This window comes from Nothobranchius furzeri, chromosome 8, assembly GCF_043380555.1.
Source record: "Nothobranchius furzeri strain GRZ-AD chromosome 8, NfurGRZ-RIMD1, whole genome shotgun sequence".
Classification (NCBI taxonomy): domain Eukaryota; kingdom Metazoa; phylum Chordata; class Actinopteri; order Cyprinodontiformes; family Nothobranchiidae; genus Nothobranchius; species Nothobranchius furzeri.
In genome coordinates this window covers 71,006,164-71,030,403 of record NC_091748.1, presented here as the reverse complement: position 1 = coordinate 71,030,403, position 24,240 = coordinate 71,006,164, and the positions used below count along the sequence as shown (strand labels likewise).

The window sequence follows — 24,240 nt, the reverse complement described above, 5'->3', positions numbered from 1 at the left end:
AGCTGTCTGCTCGCAACGGAGGTTTCATTCACTGACCAATGAGGGGACAGGATGCTCCGTACATCCTCGAGCAAACATGGACTCCGTTACTCCTTCTGTGACTGTGTTCATCTTAACGTGAGGTCCAAACCGTGTGATAAATTGAAGCATGTCCTGATAGGCAGAGAGTAGCCCGCTCCTGGTTTGTAATATGGGATGAACCCATTCTCTGTTTTTTTTAATATATATAGTAAAATCAGAAGTAAGATTTCACGTAACCCTAGCAGCAGCTTGTGAAACATCATATCTACCGCTTTTTTAACTCTGAACCGCTTAAATGACCTTAATTCCCTCCAACCTGACACAGCCAAACAAAACAACGGAAGATTCGATTTCGCCATGGAAAAGAACGCGTCGACGGCTTTGCCGCTGGCCGCCGCCGTGGGTCGCCTCCCGTGTGTTAGGGCCTCGACACACGGAAGGCGACAAACAACAGCGATCAGCGAAATTTGTCGCTGTTGCTTTTATTACCTGACAAACGGGAAGTGACCCGCGGCAGCGGCCAGCGGCAAAGCCGTCTACGTGTTCTGTTCCATGGCGAAATTGAAACTTGCGTTGTTTTGCTTGGCTGTGTCAGGTTGGAGGGAATTAAGGGTATTTAAGTGGTTCAGAGTTAAAAAAGCGGTAGATATGATGTTTCACAAGGTGCTGCTAGAGTTATGTGAAATCTTACTTCTGATTTTACTATAAAACATAATAATAATCAACTTCTCCTCCATGTTTGCTCAGAGATGTATGGAGCATCCTGTCCGCTCATTGGTCAGTGAATGAAACCTCCGTTGATTGGTCCTCGTCCGAGCGACAGCGATGAAAAGTTGAAAATATTTCAACTTTCTGTGATCGCGTCGCTGGGTCGCCTGTGCACGACACATGCACAAGCGCAAAATTTCACACGCACTTTTTCGCATTTCGCTTAGTAGGAGGGAGACCCGCGATTATCGCTTTGTCGTGCATGTCTCATTGAAAATGAATGAAGGAGAGGCGATGTTGCCTCCCGTGTGTCGAGCCCATTAGATAATAAAAGCGTCGGCGACGAATTTCGCTGATCGCGGTCGTTGGTCGCCTCCTTTGTGTCGAGCCCAAGCTTTTCTCCTTTCAAAACAGGAAGGAGGGACGCAACTACTGTTTGCCATCAGTGAGTGTGGTGTTGCCGAGTCTTCTCGAGCTAATGCTGCAGTGCCGACAATTGTAATTTGACGACTGCCAGCAAAAAGGTCCAGAGTTGTTTAAAGTAGTTGCAGTAACTACATTTTCCCAAAGGATGTAATTTTTACTTCATTTTTTTATCTTTGTTTATTTCATTCAAAAGAAAAACAAATAAACATACTGTACAAACAATAAGAATACATAACAAAAAATCAAATTTGAACGAAAAGAAGCAGAATGAAGAAAAACATCTTATAATTTCTTTCCCTTTTTCCAGTAGAAATAATCACTTTATATATAATTACCATTTGTCAGACACACACACAGATTCATTTTAAACTTTTTCCTGTTCTAAATTCCAGTGCGATCATGATCATTGATTTAATTTACATTTTCATAATTATTTAGCACACCCAATTTGGTACATTTTTTGAATATATTAAATGACAGTTTTTTCATTTCCCTTTTAAGGTTATTCCATAATTTAACACCATTTACAGATATATTCCACTCCTTAATTTTAGTTCTAAATCTAGGTTTTGTAAACACCTCAGTTTCTTTCAGCATGTAATTACTAGTTCTCTTTTCAAATATCCCCTGAATGTTTTTTGGCAGAGTACCTAAATTGGCTTTATACATGGTTTGTGTGATTTCCCAGTGTTTTAAATAATTAAATTTCAGTTATTTATATTTAATAAACGATGGGTTCGATGGATCTCTACAGCCACTATAACTGATGATTCTCAGAGCTCTTGTCTGTAAAATAAATACGGGTTGTGTATAGTTTTTGTATGCTGCTCCCCAGATTTCTACACAATAAGTCAAGTATGGAACAGTCAGTGAATTGTACAATGCCAACAAACCAGAATTAGTAACTTGACTCTATGTAATACTCCTAAGGCTTTGGCAGTTTTACCTTTTATGTAACTAATACGGGATTTCCATGTCAAGTCTTCATCAGTAAGAACTCCAAGAAATGTAGTTTCTTTTACTCTTTGACATGCAATCCCATCTATTTCCAATGCCACGTCACTGTTCTTTTTATCATTAAACAGTATAAAATTTGTTTTATTAAGATTCAGTGTCAATCTATTTATTTCAAAACCAGTTCTTAATTTTAATCAGTTCATCATTTATCACTTTAGCCACCTCCTCAATATTTGATCCTGAGTAAAACAGTGTTGTATCATCTGCAAATAGGATGGTACCGAGTGTCTTAGATACTTCATTTCTACATAATGCACCTTTATCATGTATAGGATGGCTTGCTAGGCTAGTATTTTTGCACTCTTAGCTGAATATTTCCAAGCACAGACATTATTAGGGTGTATTTTTGGCCAAGGCGGCAGCACAAGTTACTCCATATGTTAATATTTGTCGAGGCACACTTAGATGAATATGACACAGAAATAGCTCCACTTCTCAACATTTCAAATATCTGCACCTCTTTTCCTTCCCTTTTTACATCTGGCCTCCTTCCTTATTTCCTCTCCAAAGTAGTACCCATCATTTCTTATTCTCCCTGGAGAGACTCATCTCTTTTGTACGTGCATGCTCGAGTGTGTGCGTGTGATGTATGCACATATGGTAAAATGATAAGTGAGACCGCTTCATCCCATGTTAATTAGTTTAGCATGTTCCAGCCAGATTAGTCTGCTGCAAATTAGTCCTGAACTGTCACTGAAAAGAAGAAAGAGAGAAAGGAAGAAAGAAGGATCTATTAATAGAAGAAATAGACCGAGAGCAGACTGATGAATGGCGTTTTGTCTGACTGGTTTCAAACGACTGAAATATTTCACAGTTTATCAGTTTGTTTGTTTGTTTTTTTGCATAGAAAACATTCATCATCTTGTGATATTTAGGTGAGTTTGTACAAGGTGTATCAGTCAGCAGTCAATGGAGAAAGTGATTGTCTTGAGCAGGGGCGGATTTAGGACTGAAGAAGATCCGGGGCTTAACACACACACACACACACACACACACACACACACACACACACACACACACACACACACACACACATACATTTGGGGCAGCAGTAGCTCAGGTGGTAGAGCGGGTTGCCTCATGATCGGAGGGTCTTGGGTTCGATTCCAGCTCCCGCCAGGGGTATCCTGCTGTTGTGTCCTTGGGCAAGACGCTTCACCCAACTTGCCTGTGTTAGTGGTGGTCAGAGGGGCCGACGGCACCAAATGGCAGCCTCGCCTCTGTCAGACCTCCCCAGGGCGGCTGTGGCTACAAGTAGCTTACCATCACTAGCAGTGTGTGAATGTGAGAGTGTGTGAAAGCGACTTTGGGGGTCTTGAAAAGCGCTATATAAGTTCAATGCATTATTATAATAATTATTATTATTATTATTATTATACACACACACACGCACGCGCGCACACATGCACACACGTGACTCGCACTAGTCAACATCATATATATTTGTCTTGTACCACATAGTTTTTAATCTGAAGCTACATATTAAGCATTTTCAGGGCAGAGTATTGTTCCTGTTAGTCGTTAGTGTGAGATGATAGTAAATATTCCCTTTCTTTCTCCAACAACTGATAATCAGCTAACTTTAGGCAAACCAGCAGCACAACAAATATTTTCAAATAAGACTCACAAACCTGAGTCAACACCAGTCTCATCAAAGCTGGGGTTCTGTCGCGGTACTTTTTGTCTAAAAAACGTCCTTATGTCCATCTTCACTCATGCGTTTCAAGCAGAGAGTGTAGAAGAAGCCAGCTGCTGAAGGGCTTCTTCTTCAGTGGTGGAGGCTCAGGCAGGCTGTATACAAACTACTGCCAGCTGCTCCCTCTCTGTTGGACTTTGGTACTGCATGTTACTTCCACGTTTGAGATCCGGGGCTTTTCATAAAACATTCGGGGCTTGAGCCCAAGTAGCCGGGCCTAACGCCGTCCCTGCTCTCGAGGGTGTTGCTGCTTCTTTCTTCCCCGAGTCGCATTCATTCTGGTCATGACATATTTCTGTCGACTAGTTAGGAGAGAATAAACCCGGCTTCATGTTGCGATCACAGTCTGGTTTACAGACGTAAAAGTTACAGGAGGCAAAAACGTGACAAATAATCCCTATGTCCGTATCTGAAGCTGGGTTATAGAACATTTGTATTTTAGTTTTTACTTTGGCTGGAAATAATCACAAAAGCAAGGTAATGACAAAACAATTAGATGATTAAAATGATTTAGTCACTTTTGCCTTACCTTTAACAACACACACTTCTATGCCTTTTACATGTTTGTAGCTGTTTTTTCACCAGTCATTGCACGTAACGGTGACAGAACAAGGTCAAAACACACTGGCGGCAAATGGCTCATGCAAAAATTCTGTAATCATTTCTAACTTTGACGATATTCAGTATTTTTCCATTTGTGTGGTAAATGGCCTGTATTTGTATAGCACTTTCTTAGGGTTCCACAACCCCCCAAGGCGCTTCACAACACAATCAGTCGTTCACCCATTCACACAGACATTCACACACTGGTTGGGATGAGGTAGCCGCAACTGTCCTGGGACGCACTGACAGAGGCGAGGCTGCCGAGCACTGGCGCCACCGATCCCTCCGACCACCACCAGCAGGCAAGGCAGGTTAAGTGTCTTGCCCAAGGACACAACAGCAGCATTTTCTGGACAACCAGCTCTACCTCCTGAGCTGCTGTCCCTTTCTAATCTATGCTTAGATGCACCTGATAAAAACACAACTGTTTGACAGATCATTTGCTGCTGTGGTCCCCCAGACTCTGGAACTCTCTCCCCCTGAGCCTGAGATCTCTCAGTGGTCTCCTTTAAAAAGCAGCCAAAAACTCGCTTGTTCAGGCTGGCTTTTGTATGACCTTCATCATCACCCTCTCCTTGTTCTGCTCTCCCTACCTATTCCACCTTCCTCAGGATCCACTGATTCCCCTCTTTCCTATTCACTCTCTCTCTTTCTTTACATTTTTAATCACAGTTGTCTATTTATCGCTCATTTTAAATATATTTTTAATCATTTTCTAAATAATTTTTTATATTTTTACATTTTTTGTTTTTGTGAAGCGCCTCGTGATTTTTATCTTGAGAGGCGCTACAGAAATGATATTTTCTTCTTCTTCTTCCTCTTTTCCTTTCCTCGCTTTCCCCCCCACAATTTACTCCTCCAAATTTTATATGTTCTAATTCATTTTTATTAATTAAAAAATGTTTTTATTATTATTTATTTCCTGTGTCCTTTCTGGCTGTGAGGCAAACAGAATTAATGTCTGCATGCTGGTGACAAGCCTCACAGATTTACTCTCAGGTGGAGCATCAACGCTTCTGCTTTTAATGTCACGCCTGATACTTAAAAATACTTCCATTTTCAAAATAAAGAATGTAAGTACCTCTGTCTGCTCAGGGCTCAAAGAAAAGCCCAAGTCTAAATCATTCAAAGTTGATGCAAGAGCCATTTCAAATGAGCGCTGTTCCCGAGCCGATGCCATCTTTGTAGTTTTCCTCCATCGCAGCTCTGGTGCTAATCTCGCCCAACGAATCTCTACATCTCTCCGAAAAGTTTCCCAACAGAGTGAGTAATGGCTAATTAATGTTGAATTCATAGTTGACCAAAAGAACCCATGATTTGTTTCTTTTTTCTATAGTCAAGCAGGCACGGTCGTATTCTTGTTAGTGTATACTTTAACAACTAATTTCCACTGCACTGGCTAATACCTTGTCTGTATAAATTGCTGTTAGCCAAAGTTTTTCCCAGAGGTAACACTTTTCGTTGCTGTCCAACTGTCCAATGTTGGATTTAAAACCAGAACATATGGTGGTTTTAGCCAGTCCTAACAAGCATGCTGCGTCTGCTGGTGAAAGCAGACTGTCCACTGATAAAAGCTGCTACGTTTTTGGTCAAAAATCACCAGATTCCAACTAGGAATCCAGTTATTGACACTATTGAGCTTCAAAATTTCCATTTATCACATTTTTCCTCTTAAGAGATATTTTCATGTCAATAAAAGGTACTCAGGTACTCCAAAGTATGAATCTTTCATTTCAGCCAAGTATTTTCCAGCCTTTTGGGTTATATTTAGAGTTTTTTAATCCTGAAATCTCCTGAAATGATGCAAACTCAGGCAACGTGTCCCGGTGTTTTTGGTGTTAGTGTGTCTGCATAGAGCCAGCTGATGTGTTTTACTCAAAACTCGTCACTGAAACGGTAATTTTAGGTACGCCGGGATGGCGTGTGTCCTTTCTGTCATCCCTCAGCATGATTCTCTTTGGTGAGGCCCCTTTGCCAAACCAATGATAACAACTTGGCAGGAAACTGGACGGACTGTTGTAACAGATGGTGATCTTTTTGTGTGTTAATGTGAAGGTTTGAGTATGTCAAGTCACAGAGATGGTGTTGATTTTCCACTAAATCAGCATATTGAGTAAAACTGGCACCAGATCAAGGTGCATACTGTGTGTGTGTGTGTGTGTGTGTGTGTGTGTGTGTGTGTGTGTGTGTGTGTGTGTGTGTATGTGTGTGTGTGGTATATTCGGATCTTTCTTACTTTTGTCATGCAACAAATGTAAGTGCTACCATTTATAGCAGTTATCACCCACTGTGAATCCCAACAATGCTTCCAAGTTTTTACCTTTTTCTTTGTATAATCTGTAAGCTTTTAATCCACACATACACACACTCGTGGTTTTTTAATAATTAGTTAGCCAGTTAGCCAGATTTAGCCAAGTGTCACCCACATGGTCACAGTTTGACTAGGCAGCTTGTAAAGTGGACAGAGAGGAATGGTTTGCTTCCTTGTCCCCCAAAACCCCAACACACACACACACACACACACACACACACACACACACACACACACACACACACACACACACAGAGCTACAAGCAGATCAGCAAAGCTTTACATATCAGTCAAAATACTGTAGCATCAGTGATCCAAAGATTTAAGAAAGATGGAAATTCAACCATCTTACAGAGATGTCCAGACCGTCCATGGAAGCTAACATCTCAATAGGAGCGTCTTCTGATGAGAAAGGTTAAAGAAATTCACCATGTAGGTTCACTGCAGTTAGCGAAAGCAGTAGAAAGCCAAACTGGAGTGACCGTTTTCCATGACACCATACGGTGGACACTGCAGAGGAATGGCATGCATGGGTATCTTCCATGAAGGAAGCCTCTTCTAAAGCCCATGCACCAAAAAAGCATCCCTAGGGTTTGCTAAGGCCCATGCTGAAAGAGATGAGGACTACTGGGACTCAAGATTCTGGAGTGATGAGACAAAGATCACTGTTTTTGTAGCTAATGGTTTCAAAACTGCATGGTGTCGTAAAGGTGAAGATTCCAAAGAGGAATGCATGGTTAGGGTTAGGGTTAGGCCACCACCATGCTCAGTGAAGCACGGTGGTGCCGGTGTCCTTATGTGAGGCTGCTTGAGTGCTGCTGGTGCTGGGGAGCTGCATTTCAATGAAGGTACCACGAACTCAACGATGTACAGAAGGAGAAGATGCTGCCATCACTCCGTGCACTTGGTCGTTGTGCACTTTTCCAACATGACAACGATCCAAAACACCCATTGCTTTTCTGAAGAAGAACAGGGTGAAGGTGAATGAATGGCCAAGAATGTCTCCTGATCTGAACCCAACACCTGTGGGGAACTCTGACACCGCAAGTTGAGCATCACTCTCCATCCAGCCTCCAGGCTCTAAAAGAGGTTATTCATGAAGAATGGAAAACGATGTTGCAACATGTCGCTAACTTGTTCATTCCATGTCTAGAGGACTTGGTGCTCTCCATGAAAATCACGGTGGTCATACAAAATACTAGATGTAGTAGTTTTTGTTGTGGGGTGTATTCATTTTTGCTTCAACCAATTTTATTAAAACAAAAGATTTTGTGATTTAAGTTATATTAGTAACCTTAATATCCTGTTATGGAGTTAAACAAGAGTTCAATAAAACCCAGCCTGGGGAAAATTCTGGAAACTGTTCTTTTGTTCATTGAACTACTGACTAAATTTGTTATTTTTAAAGGGGGTGTACTCATTTATGCTGAGCACTGTGGATTTGTCAGCATTTTCAAATCCTACAGTTTCACTGTGTATTTTCTATCAGAAGCTAATGCCGGAGATACTGTAGGTAGAGAAGACTATTTTCATATTCAGCCTGCGTTTTAAACTCAGAGTGGCAGAAAGTTTTAAAAAACAATGAGTAAAGAATGGTCTGCTCTTCCATACACCACACATGGTAAGAATATCTTATAAGATTATCTTTAGAACTGTTTAAGTAATCAGGGGCATCCTTAAGATCGTTGGAACAGGAGAATCGTGTCAAAAATCATCATGAATATCCTGCCGTGTCAACCGAGCTTTAGGTAGAAAGTTGCTTTCCTGATCTGACTTCCTGAGCAGATGTTAAGGAATTTCGTTGCAAATATCCAAACTGAGATCAGGTCCAGTGCTGGTCACATGGGTGCCCTCAGCGGCCCATCCCGTTAAGATGATTATTTTTTTATAAGTCTGATTTGTTGGCACCTCCCTGGCCACTTGGTGCTACGGACATTGCGTGATGCATGTGGTTGGAGCACCGGCGCTAGTCCTGATTACCTTCAAGCACTCATAAATGTTATGTATGCGCACACACGCACGCACGCACGCACGCACTCACACACACACACACACACACACACACACACACACACACACACACACACACACACACACACACACAGTGATAAGTGCATGAAGGATATCCAGGGATGAATAAAAAAAGACACAGAGCAGGACTTGTTACCATGGTGACACACCTTGTGTGTATGAGCTAGGTAGTTGAATAAATGACCTTGACAAGCCAGATGTCTCTCTGCCTTTCCAGGAAGGATAGAAAGACATGCTGGCAAAGAGGGACCGACACTCCTGCAATTAAGCAAGAGAAGCCGACGTCTGCGTGTAAAAAAGAGCAAATTGGGTTTTTACAGAGGGAGAGTAAAACCGAATAAAGTGACAAGAACACACTCTTCTGCTAACAACTCTTAAAAACTGTATTATATATTTATCTAGAGGTCATTTATATGCATATTATCAATTCTGTTTAGTTCTATAGCGCCAATTCCCGACAAGAGTCGTCTCAAGACACTTCACACAGTAAACATTTCAGCGCAGGTCAGTTCATTAAGCCAGTCAGTAAAAAGTTTCCTATAGAACCCAGCAGGTTGCATCGAGTCACTGACTAGTGTCAGAGTCCTTACAGCAATCCTCATACCAAGCAAGCATTTAGCAACAGTGGAGAGGAAAACTCCCTTTTAACAGGAAGAAACCTCCAGAGGATCCTGGCTCAGTATAAGCAGCCATCCACCACGACTCACTGGGGATGGAGAAGACAGAGCACACACACACACACACACACACACACACACACACACACACACACACACACACACACACACACACACACACACACACACACACACACACACACACACACACACACACACACACACACACACACACACACCAAGCAATGTGTCTATAGTTATATTGTGATTTCTTAGTAAATATTCTATTTAGTAAGAGAAAAACTTTATTGTATTTATCCTAGTGAATCTATAATTAAACAGGTGAACTAGTAGTAGCACATTCAATGTCAAAGAGAGTAAAATGTTATTATCAGGAGAGGGAGAATATGTAAGGTCCTACAAGATGAGAGATGAGTGTCCTGCTGGGTTTTGTTCTTTCCACTGGAAAATGGTTGCTTCATCGGAACTCTCCAGACTGGAAATTGTTTGTGAATTTCATTCTTCCAGATTGATTCGTTAATGGCTAAGAGTAATTATTGGGTGAAAATGAGCAGAAAATGCTTGATCCCAGCTTGATCTATCAAGATAAGTATCAGAAAATATGAATGAAACACTGATTTTTAACTTGATTTTTTAGAGTTGTGGTTCAAGTTTGCAGCAAAATCAGTAGGAATGTTTTTTTATTTATTTCGTGAATCACGTTACAACCAAAGAGTCAGCAAAACTAACTGGCTTAAAAAAAACATCAATGCTGCTGAAACAAGAAAGTACCGAACCAAATCTCCCCGCTTCTCCTCCAGCTTCACCGGCTGCCAGTCAACTTCGGGGTTCATTTCAAGATCCTGGTTCTGGTCTAAAGGGCCTTACATGGACAAGCACCATCTTACATTGGTGATCTTCTTAGTCCCTACAACCCCAGCAGGTCCCGGAGGTCCAGTGATCAAAGTCTACTGGTTGTGCAGCACCAGGCTAAAGACCAAAGGTGACAGATCATTTGCTGCTGTGGCTCCCAGACTCTGGAACTCTCTCCCCCTGAGCCTGAGATCAGTGGACTCAGTGGTCTCCTTTAAAAAGCAGCTGAAGACTCACCTGTTCAAGCTGGTTTTTGTATGACCTTCTTCACCACTCTCTCTTTATTCTGCTCTCCCCACCTATTCCACCTTCCTCAGGATCCACTGATTTCCCTCTTTCCTATTCACTCTCTCTCTCTCTTAACATTTTTTCTTTTAAATCCCAATTGTCTATTTTTGCTCATTTTAAATATATTTGTAAACATTTTCTAAATGTTTTTTTTATATTTTCACATTTTTTGTTTTTGTGAAGCGCCTCGTGATTTTTATCTTGGGAGGCGCTATAGAAATGATATTTTTTTCTTCTTCTTCTTCTTCTTCTTCTTCTTCTTCTTCTTCTTCTTCTTCTACCTCAAGAATAACAGCCATCTAATCGTGTTTCTTTCTTAACACATTTCTAGTATTTTTATCCCTTTGATTTAATTTGTCACCTTTGTTTTCATGCTCTTTATTTATGTATTTATTTAACCAGGAAGGTCCCATTGAGATTGAAACCCTACTTTCAAGGGAGACCTGGCCAAGAGGCTGCAAAAGAGTGACATTTCTCAGTTACACAGATAGTTACATACAAAATTATTGAAGGCAGTTACCACTAGGGGTTGTATCAACTAGTCGATTTCACTGCTTTGTAGTGACTTTTTATGCTTTTCAATGACTAGTTGCTGTCACGTGATAATGACCGACAAGATGCAGTCCTCGGAAAAGACAGCAGGTGACGAGCCCCTGCGCGTTCGGAGGCGATGCGCTGTGCCAGAGCGTCGGTATCTGACGCTCGCCGTAAAACGGACATTCGTCCAATTTTTGACCTTTACCCTCTTGCAATTTAACCTTCCCCTCAACCCCATCCTAACCTTAACCAGCTTGCGCATGCAAAGCTCTGATCGTTGACGCGCTCCAGACATCTGTGTCCTGTGCACGGCCACAGTAACATTATCAAATCAGGTGTCGCCAACTCAAAAACTAATTTAACACAAGATCGTTCATGTCGGCTCATTTCCTTTCATGTTTTCTGTCTTTTCCTGCAGCCTGTTCCACATAGAAGTGACCTCAAGCCCTTTTAGATAGATGGATAGATGTTTTTATTCGGTCAACAACAACAATTTATCAATTTTACACAAAAGTAATCAAGCAACCAAAAAAGGAATAGGTTGAAGCCTAGTGGCTTAAAATTAGCCTATCCTTAACTCCCACAGAGATAATCAAAGAAGGGCATTGCAGTTGTTGAGGCGGGAGATGACAGTAGATTGCACCAGGAGCTGGTTGACATATTGTATTAGGTACAGTCTGCTCTTTCGTATGTTATACAGCGTGAAGCAACATGAACGACTGACAGAGGCAACATGATCTTTACAGGTCAGCTGGTCATCGATCACAACGCCCAAGTTTCAAGCTGCCTTTGAAGGAGCCAGAGATGGGGAATCACTTTGGATAGAGATTTAGTGTCATACGGATAGTTTCAGTTTTAGAAAAGTTGAGTTTGAGATGGTGGGATTTCATCCATCTTGATATGTCAGAAAGGCAGTCTGAGATTCATGCAGAGACTGTGAGGTCAGCTGGTGGGAATGACAGCTGGGTGTCATCTGCATTAAAGTGGTAGGAGAAGCCATGCGATCGAATGATCTCACCCAGTGAAGTGGTGTATATGGCAAAGAGAAGAGGTCCTAGTACAGAGCCCTGGGGTACTCCTGTGGCAAGATGGTGAACGACAGATGATTGTCCAAGCCAAGATACACTGAAAGATCATCCTGTCAGGCATGATTCAAGCCAGGTCGCTCTAGCTTCTTTTAAGGATTCTTTCCCCGGTAACAGAGCTGTGGAGTGGCCATTTTTTAACCCACGTTGGTATGGGTCAAGCAGAGGTGTCCTGTGATCTGCTTGAAGGAAATATTCAGACCAGCCCATCTGGCACCAACAACCATGCTACATTCAAAGTCACTTAAATCATCTTTCTTCCTCTTTCTGAAGCTCAGTTTGAACTGCAGCGGATCGTCTTCACCACGCTAACGCGCCTAAGTACATTGAGTTGCCACCATGTGATTGGCTGATTAGTAATTTGCGTTCATGAGCAGATGGACAGATGTACCCAATAAAGTGGCCAGTGAGTGTATATCATGGAGATAGTTAGATTCAACATGAAATTGGAACATCTTTTTGGCAGATTTGTATTTTTTCCCCCCACATTTCACACCTCTCTTCCCTTCCACCTTTTGGGTACCTTTAATGTATTTCACGCTTCGTTCTTCAGTTCAAGACGTTCTTATGAAATCCCATGTGTGAATTAAAAGCAGGCATTCCTTGGTCACATTATACTTTGAACACAATGGAAAGCATTTTGCTTTTTATATTATTTCATTGTTTTTCCTTTGGATTCTTTTCCTTTTGCACATTCTATGTTTAAGCTAATCAAACAACTTTTACTCTTTTAGGTTTTGATTTTACTAATTGTTCTAAAATATTTTTATTCTTTGTCATTCAAACAGTAATTTCAGCCCAACACAGAACTCAAAGTTTAAACCATTTTCTAACAAAGAGGTTTTGTAATAGGTAGCAGCTTCATTTCCTGTAGCAAATTTTTTTTGGGGGGGGGGGGGTTCAAACAATGTTGGTGGATGACAATGTTTCTGTTTCACAGCATCGTGTTCAGGCAGAGGTTATAATCAAATATGCATGGCACAAATTAAAAATGTAACAGCCCTTTTGCCAGTCCAGCCTGAGAATAAAAACTGGATTCTGCATGAATAACGAACAGACTTGATGTAGGAAGCGAGAACTTTTCCTTGTGTTATCTTAGTTGGAGCTCATTTATAAACTCCAAACTAACTAGGTTGCCATTGTTAGTTTTTTGATCATTTCACTTCTAGTTCTGACAAAACAATAAAAAAAATAAAAAACACAAAGTTAGAAGGATCTGAAAATCTTTACCTTCCAGACACCTTAAAATGGTTCACTGAAAAAACTTTTTTATTATTATTATTTCTGATTGTGTTCGGTCACTCAGAGTTTTTAATGCAGGCTGAACATGAGTCTCCTACACCGATCTCCTTCTTTAACTTCTGATAGAAGATTGATGGTGAAACTCTAGAAGTAGAAAAGCCTGACAGATCTACGTCACACTGTCACTTAACATTCATGGACTCACCCATCTTGACTCACAACAGGGAAGGCTGTTGTTGGTTTAGCGTCCAGGAAACAGCAGAGAACGTCTTGGCTAGAAGAAGCTAACCATTAGCATTAGCAACTCCAGGCTCTTGTTATTTGTGGAGGTAAAACATCCATGTTGCAGAGCAAACAGAGTCATTGGTAGAGTCATGTTGCTGTTATCCAGTCAGAGGTGAGATGTCCACATACCAGGAAATAAGACTCCAAAACCTACTGAAGATACTTTCTCCTCCAGCTAACTTGTACGTCATGATTCAGATGCTTTTCTCCCCGGAGTATGACTTACAAGACATTCATTCCTACTAGAGACCACTAAAAATGTATTGATTAAACGAGTTTTCAAAACTGTTGTGATCCAACGGATTTTAGGAGTTGAGAAAACAAAAATATTTTTAGGTGCAAATAAAAACAGCAATTTTTACATTCATTTTTATATGTTCTTCCACTAAGTGTCACCTAAATCTGTACATCAATTTTAACTTCTTTTATAAGCCTTCTCCCATCACAGGTGGACCTCGTGGCTTGAAATGCAGCACGATGCAAATAGAAATAAAATAGGGGTGGAAAAATTAAAATTAGAAAGTATTTTATAAAATAGACTTGAGCTTTATCGGTGTACACAAGGTGGGTTCACAGACAGAAAAGAAAGAAAGAAAACAATCTTCTCTATAGCGCCTCTCAAGATAAAAATCACAAGGCGCTTCACAACAAAACCCCAATATAAAATCAAAATTTTTTTTTGAAAAAGATTCAAAATATGTTTAAAATTTGCAAAAATAGACAATTGTGATTTAAAAATGTTAAGAAAGAGAGAGTGCATAGGAAAGAGAGGAATCTGTGGATTCTAAAGAAGATAGGCAGGGAGAGCAGAATAAGGAGAGGGTGGTGATGACGGTCATACAAAAACCAGCCTGAACAGCTGAGTTTTCAGCTGCTTTTTAAAGGAGACCACTGAGTCCACTGATCTCAGGCTCAGGGGGAGAGAGTTCCAGAGTCTGGGGGCCACAACAGCAGATGATCTGTCACCTTTGGTCTTTAGCCTGGTGCTGCACAACCAGTAGGCTTTGGTCACTGGACCTCAGGGACCTGCTGGGGGTGTAGGGACTAAGAAGATCACCAATGTAAGATGGTGCTTGTCCATGTAAGGCCCTATAGACCAGAACCAGGATCTTGAAATGAACCCTGAAGTTGGCTGGCAGCCAGTGAAGCTGGAGGAGAAGCGGGGTGATGTGGGTGTGTTTGGAGGACTTGGTCAGAAGCCGAGAAGAGGCATTCTGAACCACCTGTAGACGGTTCAGGGAGGTTCTGCTCAGACACGTGAAAAGAGAGTTACAGTAGTCTAAGCGTGAGGAGATGAAGGTGGGGAGAACTGTCTCAAGTTCAGACAGAATGGGACTCAGCTTAGACGGAAGAAGGAAGAGCGAACAAGAGAACTGACATGAGAATCCAGGGTGAGAGCTGGGCCAAAGGTCACACCAAGATTCCTGACAGAAGGTTTGGTGTGAGAAGCAAGCTGACCAAGAGAGTCTCTGACTTTGGGAACCAGCTTGTCTGGGGCACAGATGAGGATCTCAGTCTTATCTTCATTCAGCTGTAGAAAGCTCCCAGCCATCCAGGCACTTTGAATCTGATCAAGTTCGCAGTTTTAACACCTCGGTTTATGTGACTTATGTCAGTGCCATTCACATGTGTTCGTTTCCACGACTGGTTCTACTGCAGACTGACACGAGCAAGCAAACATTATCGTCAGAGCGGAAATAATAGATGGAACAGATGAGTGCCTGCTTGCATTACAGACACAATTAGATATGTCAGCTGTGCACTTTTTTGAATGAAAAATTACTAACAAATCTCTGTGTCTGAGGGTTGGATTCATCACCATGGTAACCAGATGGATAGACACAAATTTAATACCAACCTCTTCAAGAGTAAACAGAGCAAGCTTTTTGCTTTCCCACTAATTTTATGGCATTACGTCCCTCCGCTGCTTAATGCACAGAGGCTACGGCTAATAGGTCTTTGATGGACTGATAGGTAAACCCTCACTATGGTTTACAAATTTTAAAATAAAGGTTACTGCACTTTGTTCTGTGTTTTCCTGTTTTTCTACAGCTTGTCCTCAGGGCACCTTTAAGTCATCCCAGGGGGCAGGATTATGTCAGCAGTGTCCACTCAACAGCCGCTCCACCATCGAAGCTGCCACCCTCTGTGGGTGTCGAAACGGATATTACCGTGGAGACATGGACAAACCGGAGGACATGTGCACCAGTGAGTAATTGTGATTGTGCACCTATCACACATAAGTGACACATGGCAGGAGATGAGTGGCTGACACCGCCGACAGTCTAATATTTCATAATTAAATGAAAAATCCAACATCTGCTTTGATTTATGTCACCGCCTCTAAATTTATGCACCCCACTCCAAGTGCTGCAACGCTCTTCTTCTTGTTAAGGGATTTTGGGAGCAGTAAGCAATAATGTCGCCACATTCCTCAGCCGCTGCATTCTGGTGAGTGTGTGTTTAGTGTGAGGAAGAGGAAATATTTCGATGCTTCATGAAGAGCCAAGCTTGAAAAACGCAGCCCCTCAGTTCCTCAGAGACGGTGAAAGTAGGTTGGAACATGAATCATGTTTGACTCAAAGTCTGAAACTGTGTGTGTGTGTGTGTGTGTGTGTGTGTGTGTGTGTGTGTGTGTGTGTGTGTGTGTGTGTGTGTGTGTGTGTGTGTGTGTGTGTGTTTGCACAAAGTATGCAATCACTCGTGTGTGTCTCTGCATGTCCTAGTGACCTGAATACATCCTTACATTTTCAGAACTAAAACTAACGGATTAATTGCATTTGTGTCTTTAACATTTCTAATTATACATTTTATACTACATCTTTAAACGTATAAAACAAAATAATTTTAAAACTACACATTTACGTCTAAAATGACTAAACAGTGAACTTCATGTAATCTTCTGGACATTTTGTGGAGGAACCACGTCTCACATGATTCTTGTTTAAAGGTGCAATTTGTAAAAATGACATCATATGGTCAAATATGGTTACTGCAGTAATTTTTTAGGAAAATATTACTATTTCACTCCTGTTCCGTGATTTGTATGGCTGTTCCCAGTTACGGATCAGCGCCAGAAGATTCTAGATGACAAACCAAAACAAACACAGTAAGCTGATAAAAGGAACCATTGTTATATCTGGTGTTAGCACTCTTGGGTGTTTTACGGTAAGGAGCATTTACTGCAGTTATTTTGGTAGTTTGTCTCTGGCATTAGAGGCAGTGTGGTTGCTGTCTTGCTCTTATAATTCTGAACGACTCATTAAAGGAAGTAAAATGCCACGATTGACTCATTATTCACTTCACACATACATTTTACTGTAATATGGAGTTGTTGGTAATTGAAAAAGTAACTTCAGATATTTTAGAGCCTACTATTTGCTTCTAACTAAATGTTAGCCTTTTAGCTTAATATTAGACTTCTTAGGAGTAAAATTAATAACTTCTGGATGGTTCCGGTTTACTGGCTTCTGTTCTTTAAATAAGTCTGGAGCTCTTGGCCTGTTGGTGTTAGTTACAAATGACTGTGTTGCTGCATTAGCTCAGCACAGAATCTGCAAACTCACAAATATCAGCTTAGAATGAAATCTGTTTCAGCGTAACCTTCATTCTAACATGATAGAGACATTAGACTGTTTAGTAACTATCTCACAATATTATCCTTACACACTGCACCTTTAAAAAAAGGGTAATTAATTAAATCTTTTGAGTGCGTCATCTAGGCTGCACATTGGTGCAGTGGTTAGAGCTGTTGCCTTGCAGCGAGAAGGTCCTGGATTCGCTTCCCAGCCTGGGATCTTTCTGCATGTTCTCCCTGTGCATGCGTGGGTTCTCTCCAGGTACTCCGGCTGCCTCCCACAGTCCAAAAACATGACTGTTAGGTTGATTGGTCTGCCTAAATTGTCCTTAGGTGTGTGTGTGTGTGTGTGTGCGCGCGCACACATTTATAATTGTTTGTCCTGTGTGTCTCTGTGTTGCCCTGCGATGGACTGGGACTCTGTCCAGGGTGTACCCCGCCTGATTGCCCATTGACCGCTGGAGATAGGCACCAGCTCCCCCCGCGACCGTACGTGGTCAAGCGGGTTCAGAAAATGGATGGATTGTGTCATCGATAACAAAAAATTAACTTTTTGACTAATGATTAATGGAGATACTATGCAAACAAAATCATTTGTTTTAACTAAATTTGTTAGTTTTCAGCGTTAAATTAGTAGCTCGATTCTTTGAAAATTTGATTTTGAGAAAAAATAATAATAAGCTACATGTTTTAGATCATTTTGGTGTGATAGAATTTAGCTCTAATTTAGACAGGTGAGCTAACATCTGGACACAAAAAGGCTAGTAGCTCTGCAGCTGATCTAATTCATTCTGAGGTTGTGGACAGAGCAATCTGCAATAATAAGAAGTTTATTGTTTAGAATCTTTCCACCGAAGAGCTGAGCTATCCCTTAAATGTTAATTGGGATTTTAATTAACAAATAACAACGATGTCATGGATTTTATCAATATGCTTGTCAATAACCCATTTCCTATAGTCGGAGAGAAAATGGAGACAATGAACAACAAGTCAAACAGTTATAACTGTGGCAGATGCACGAGGCAAAATGCCTCGAATATCTGTTCACAGACTTTATAGAGGGATGGGAGTGGAGAGAGAGATTGTGTCTGTGTGGGAAGTCAAGAATGTGTGTGTGTGTGTGTGTGTGTGTGTGTGTGTGTGTGTGTGTGTGTGTGTGTGTGTGTGTGTGTCTTCTGTGGGTGTGTCTGAATAAGTGAGCATGCAGAGAGGCATAGAACAATACATTTACATTCAGTTGATTGAGTCCATGATCAAGAATTAATAAACATTAATTTTTCCATAACATTCCCTCCTGTTTATCCGAATAGGATAACCAAACAAAAGGAAGCAACAAAACAAAACCAAACAAGGAAAATAAAAATAAGTAAAATAATAAGGAATTTTATCCACTTCCATAACTTGTCACCATTAACTATGAAAGCTTCATCAATCACAAATCAAGAAACTCAAGACAAAAATGATAAGCATCAAAACAAGAAAAATAATAAGTCAAGTGATTAAACACTACGATCAGATATGAAAAGTTCGGAATCAACACGATGAGGCAAACACAGCATGAGGTGCTGCAATCATATGTCTATTGCGGATCGTAAGCTCAATCCTGTTAACATACCGATTTACCAAAACTAGAGTAGCGTAACCAAGCCAATAAAGCTGTCCAGGAATCTGTTTACACGTCCAAAACAGAGTTGCATTTATATTTTCAGCCAAACGCTCAAAAGCCTATTTAACCTCTGGTCATCTAGGATTTTCTCTCGGTACCACAAGACAAAACAACAAACTACAAACTTGTCTCACGAAATCTCTCCACTCAGGTCTTGAGTAGTTCGTGGATCCGCATTTCCTCCCAGTGACGTCAAGACCCTCACACCGACGCCCCAGCAAAGCTCAGCACTGGAGGAGATTTAGGTTGTCGACTGTCCTCTAGCGTCGCGAGGTGATGGGACCCCGGCTCTCAAAGGACCAAATTATGTTAAGGATTTTATCAATATGTTTATCAATAACCCATTTCCTGTAGTCGAAGAGAAAAGGAGACAATGAGACAACAAGTAAACCAGTTATAACTGTGGCTTATGCACGAGGCAAAATGCCCCGAACATCTGGTCACAGACTTTATTTAAACAAACAGATAAGAAAGAATTGGAAGTGAGTAAGTGAGTGAGTGAGTGAGAGAGAGAGAGAGAGAGAGAGAGAGAGAGAGAGATTGTGTGTGTGTGTGTGTGTGTGTGTGTGTGTGTGTGTGTGTGTGTGTGTGTGTGTGTGTGTGTGTGTGGGAAGTCAAGAATGTGTGTGTGTGTGAGTAGCTTGTGTGGGTGTGTCTGAATAAGTGAGCATGCAAAGAGGCATAGAGTAATGCATATTACATTCACTTGATTGAATCAATGATCAAGAAATAATAGGCATAAAATTTCCATAACACATTTATTTATTATATGGGTGGGACTTGATTAAACAAAATTAATAAAATCAATCAGATGCTTTGGAATTAATTGATCTTGATTAATCACATTTTAATCATTGAAGACAATTAGCCCCCATGTGATTATTATTATTTTTTTTTTTTTGTTAAAAATAATGATAGTGAGGTACAGAAGGCATACCTACACTTTAATGGGTATAATTCTGTAACGTGTGTGTAAATGGATAAAGAACTTTGTAGATGTTCTTGACCCACGTTGGCTGCTGGTTGTGGTCGGAGGGACCGTGGCGCCAGAGTTCAGCAACCTTTGTCACTGCGCCCCAGCTGTGGCTATTGTAGCTCATCATCACCAGCGTGTGAATGGGTGAATGTTTGATTGTGTTGTGAAGCACCTTGGGGGTTGCAGAACCCTAAATGGTTCAATACAAATACAGGCTATTTGCCATTTACCGTTCAAATATTATGGGAGTTAGTTATAGTATTATACTTTGGTTCTGTGATTTTTGCACACATTACTATAGTGATCCACATGAAACAAGGTTTTAACCTACAATTACCTTCACTTCATACTACAGGATTACTTATTTGACACCAAAATATTTTATCTACTTTAATAGTTTTTAACTTTAGTAAAAATCACCTTTATGACAAATTTCAATGATTGATGGTGGCGCCTCTAAGCTTACGGAGGCCTTCTTAGGTTCTTCCTCACCCAAACCTGAAAGGCCAGGTTGTTTAAAAACATTTAAACACTAAAGTCTTGTTGTTAATATGGGAAAATGTATTTCAGTGAGTCTTTGAATTACACCAGCAGGTTAACAAACTACCGTTACTATAGTCAAGATGAAAAACAAAACACTTCAACGTAGGAGGAGCTTCAGTTTAATTATATTTGACATGAAAAAGGTCAAATATGGAATCTGATCAGTGGAATGGAAGAGTGCACGTGCACTTTGTAGATTGTTGTTTGACAGAAAATCATTTCTTTGACTTGCCTCAAGGGCTGCAGAGGTAGAGAGGAGTTGGGTGAGTTTACACACACTCTGTGTGTGGGTAACTATATATTATATTTTCATACAGGTAGTGCTTCTATTTTGCCAAGAAGAGTTTGGCTGTAGACAAAAACACAGATTAAGTGTCCGACTCGTGGGACTTGGTCTGTTTCTGTAGCAGAGATGCTTGAAATCCTTGTTTTTGTATCTTTGCATCTTGTTTTTGTCATTAAGTCTGCATCAGACTGTTTGATTTGCATTAGTGTTATTTAGGTAAAGATGTCTGATGGGGGGATGATTCTGTGAACAGCAGTGGGATTCTGTATAATTATGAATGTGCAGCAGAGATGTTTGGAAGTGCATGGCTTAGATTTCCAACCCCCTGCTGTTTGTGCTTTGATTGTGCAGCGTTACAGTCCTTGACTGTGTGTTTAAGAATTGCACACATACATATTCCACAAGGCCATCACTTATTTCTCATGAATCCCTGATTTAGCATACGCCAAGGTTGAACATCCGTTTCATCTCAACTGCACTTGTTTTGTGTGTGTCATGGTTTTTGTAACGTGTTTGTAGAGTCAAGAAGAAGTTCACCCGTCAGGTTTAACCTTGTGAAAACTCTCATTGCGCTTTGAAGATGTGCACCGATGCCGAGTGAGAAGAGAGAGAAGCTGCAGATAATCTGAGGGAAGGCGAAGAGACCGTGTTTTTTTTTCCTTTTGTTAGATTCAGTGTTGGCTGAAGGCCTAACTCTCATTAATGATTTGGAGCAGAGGTCGACCAATATGGGTTTTTAATGACCGATGTAGATCTTAGGGCAGCATGGTGGCCGATATGCAGCTCAACCTAAATGCATTATTTACATAACATAGTTGGCTGAAAAAGAGTGAAATGATAGTGGGTTGGCCGTAAAAGCTGCGTTGAGCTACTGCTGCAGGTTCCAAGCTGTTTGATTGCATTCAGATATTAAAGACATGAGCTGTAATTTTATTTAGATGTGTAAGTTTATAATTTGGTTCAATGACCAGAAACATGGAAATGAAAGTCAGACCACCACACAAAAAGTAAGTTGAGTCTTTGTTTTATTCTCGTGCCAGGCGTCCCCTCAGCTCCTCGAAACGTGGTCTCGGTTGTGAATCAGACGTCTGTGCTGTTGGAATGGAACCCACCCCGCGACACCGGGCATCGCGAGGACTTGACCTATAACATCGTGTGCCGCAGATGCCACAGCAGTGAGCGGCGGGCGTGCCAGCCATGTGACGACAGCGTCAAGTTCACGCCAGGCAAGGAGGTGCTGAAAGGAACGAGAGTGGAGATCAGCAAGCTGCGGGCTCACATGTCTTACACCTTTGATATCCAGGTTTGTCCCCACAGTTCATGCAGTAAAAGTGCAGAATGAAGAGAAGCTAAAGTAACATAAACCTCAACAAACCCTATTTTTACTTACTGTCAAATATCAATTAAAATGCTAAGCAAAAACTCATTAACTTTTAGTGTTCGTCATTTTAAAACAGCCTTGGTGCTGTCATGCAAATATCCACAGGTTTCTCCATAATGGTCTCTGATACTGAAGCTACAGAGATGCCGGCTGACTTGTGGGCTTTTATGCTAAATCAGCAATTATATCTGCCAAGGTTACTCTGAACTGTAGAAAGCTAGTACAATTACAAAGCTTCAATCATCTGCCATCTGGCTGCTTTAATGCATATTTTAGGGCTCAAAATGAAGTACCTTAAACGTAAACTGTGCAATCTCGTAAGTGGAAACAACAGTTTGGTTTTAATTCAGTGGCGGCTCCAGAAGATTTTTTTCTGCAGGTGCTATGAAGGAGCTAGTCTTTTTATTGAGGGTGCTATGAAGGAAGTGGTCATGCGTTCCTATTCTCTAAATCACCATCAACACTAGCAGATACACATGCGTGCACAAAACCTCAACAGCACCTGAAACAATCATTAATATACATCATAAACACATGAACAATCACTGAATTTTCCATGAAATCATAAACACATGCAGCCACACAGAAAACCGTCTATAGTGTTGCAAGTTTAGCTAACGTTAGTGTTAGCATTTCCAGCGGCAAAACCCTCGACTGCTGCGGCGGTTGAGGGTTGACTCTCTTCATCCAGATCCGTAGGTTTTTGTAGGTCTGAGACCACTTCCAAAGATTCATTCGTTTCTGACTGAACCCGTGGAAATTTGGGCAACAAAAACCACTAGCTCTACCTTTCACTTGTTCGCAGGTGGTAAATGAGGTCAAAGGTTAACATCAATTTCCTGTTTTGGTTTAAGTTTTTACTCTCTGATAATTTACTGATTGTTTTTGGTTTGTATGTTAAATATTATCACATCCACACGTTAAATTAAAATTAAATTGTAAAAAAAAAAAATCTAATATTTACTTGGGGGTGCTATGGGGGTGCAATGACTAATCCAGGGGTAGCTATAGCGCCCCCTGGCACCGCCACAGTTTTAATTACTTTCTATATCTACAATATTCATAAAAATAAAAATATAAAATGTTGATTTTAGATTATTTCTGGCATTTAAAAGGCTCTTTTGCTGTGATGCCGTGTCATTCGTGTTATTTTTGAAATATAATCAGTTATGCCGAGTTTCACATGCATGTTGAACAGGAACAATTTCTTCCACCCCCATCACCTGCATCAGCCACAGAAAGAAAATAGGCGGTAAAACATTTGTTTCGGAAGAGTCCGTCTCTTCTACGTCACGTGGAAAACTAGTTTTCATGGCTCCGCCCACCCTGGCTTGTGCTGATTTTGTGGCTAGGAGACAGCAGAGTGTGTGCAGCACACCAGGCTAAAGACCAAAGGTGACGGATCATCTGCTGCTGTGGGCCCGAGACTCTGGAACTCTCTTCCCCTGAGCCTGAGATCAGTGGACTCAGTGGTCTCTTTTAAAAAGCAGCTAAAACTCACCTGTTCAGGCTGGTTTTGTGTGACCTTCATCACCCCACCTGATTTAGCTGTTTCTACCAACTCTGCCTTTCTCTGTACCTCTTTCTTATTCATTTTCTCTTTCCCTTTCCTCATATTTTCTTTACTTTTAATCACTTTTTTATTTTTCTCAAATTTTTTATATTTTTTAATCATTTTTATTTTTGTTCTTGTGAAGCGCCCCATGCCTATTATCTTGAGAGGCACTATATAAAAGATCATTGCTTCTTCTTCTCCTTCTCTCTGCTAGTAGAAGCTAACCGTTAGCATTAGCAATCCACAAGATAATAGAAAATGTTCAGCACTGTATTTTATTAACCAAGAAAGAAAAGCAAACCAAGGCAGCGGAAGATTCAAGCAGCTGTTAGCCAATCAGAGGCAAGACATTAGCATATTATGAAAATTTTGAGGTGACTGTGGCAGAGGACTTAAGCGCCTGCATCAGAAACCTGAGGGTTGAAGGTTTGAGCCCCTAGAAGGCGGTATATCAAATACAGGCCATTTACCAGTAAGACTCCTGTCGTTCTGCCTCCTTTTGAAACAAGAGCACCA

The 24,240-nt window shown here is 40.9% G+C and overlaps 1 protein-coding gene across 3 annotated transcripts in view; it reads left to right on the top strand.

Moving 5' to 3' along the window:
- LOC107392953 (ephrin type-B receptor 1) overlaps nt 1-24,240 on the top strand; it is a 182,102-nt gene that overhangs the window by 78,482 nt on the left and 79,380 nt on the right. For all 3 annotated transcript variants that reach the window (XR_011521423.1, XM_070554283.1, XM_054752090.2), the window contains 2 exons: nt 15,793-15,948; nt 21,829-22,091. Coding sequence is in view for 2 of the 3 variants with exons in the window: in XM_070554283.1 (XP_070410384.1) it covers nt 15,793-15,948; nt 21,829-22,091 (419 nt within the window). In the remaining variant the exon portion in view is untranslated. The remainder of the gene's footprint in view (nt 1-15,792; nt 15,949-21,828; nt 22,092-24,240) is intronic.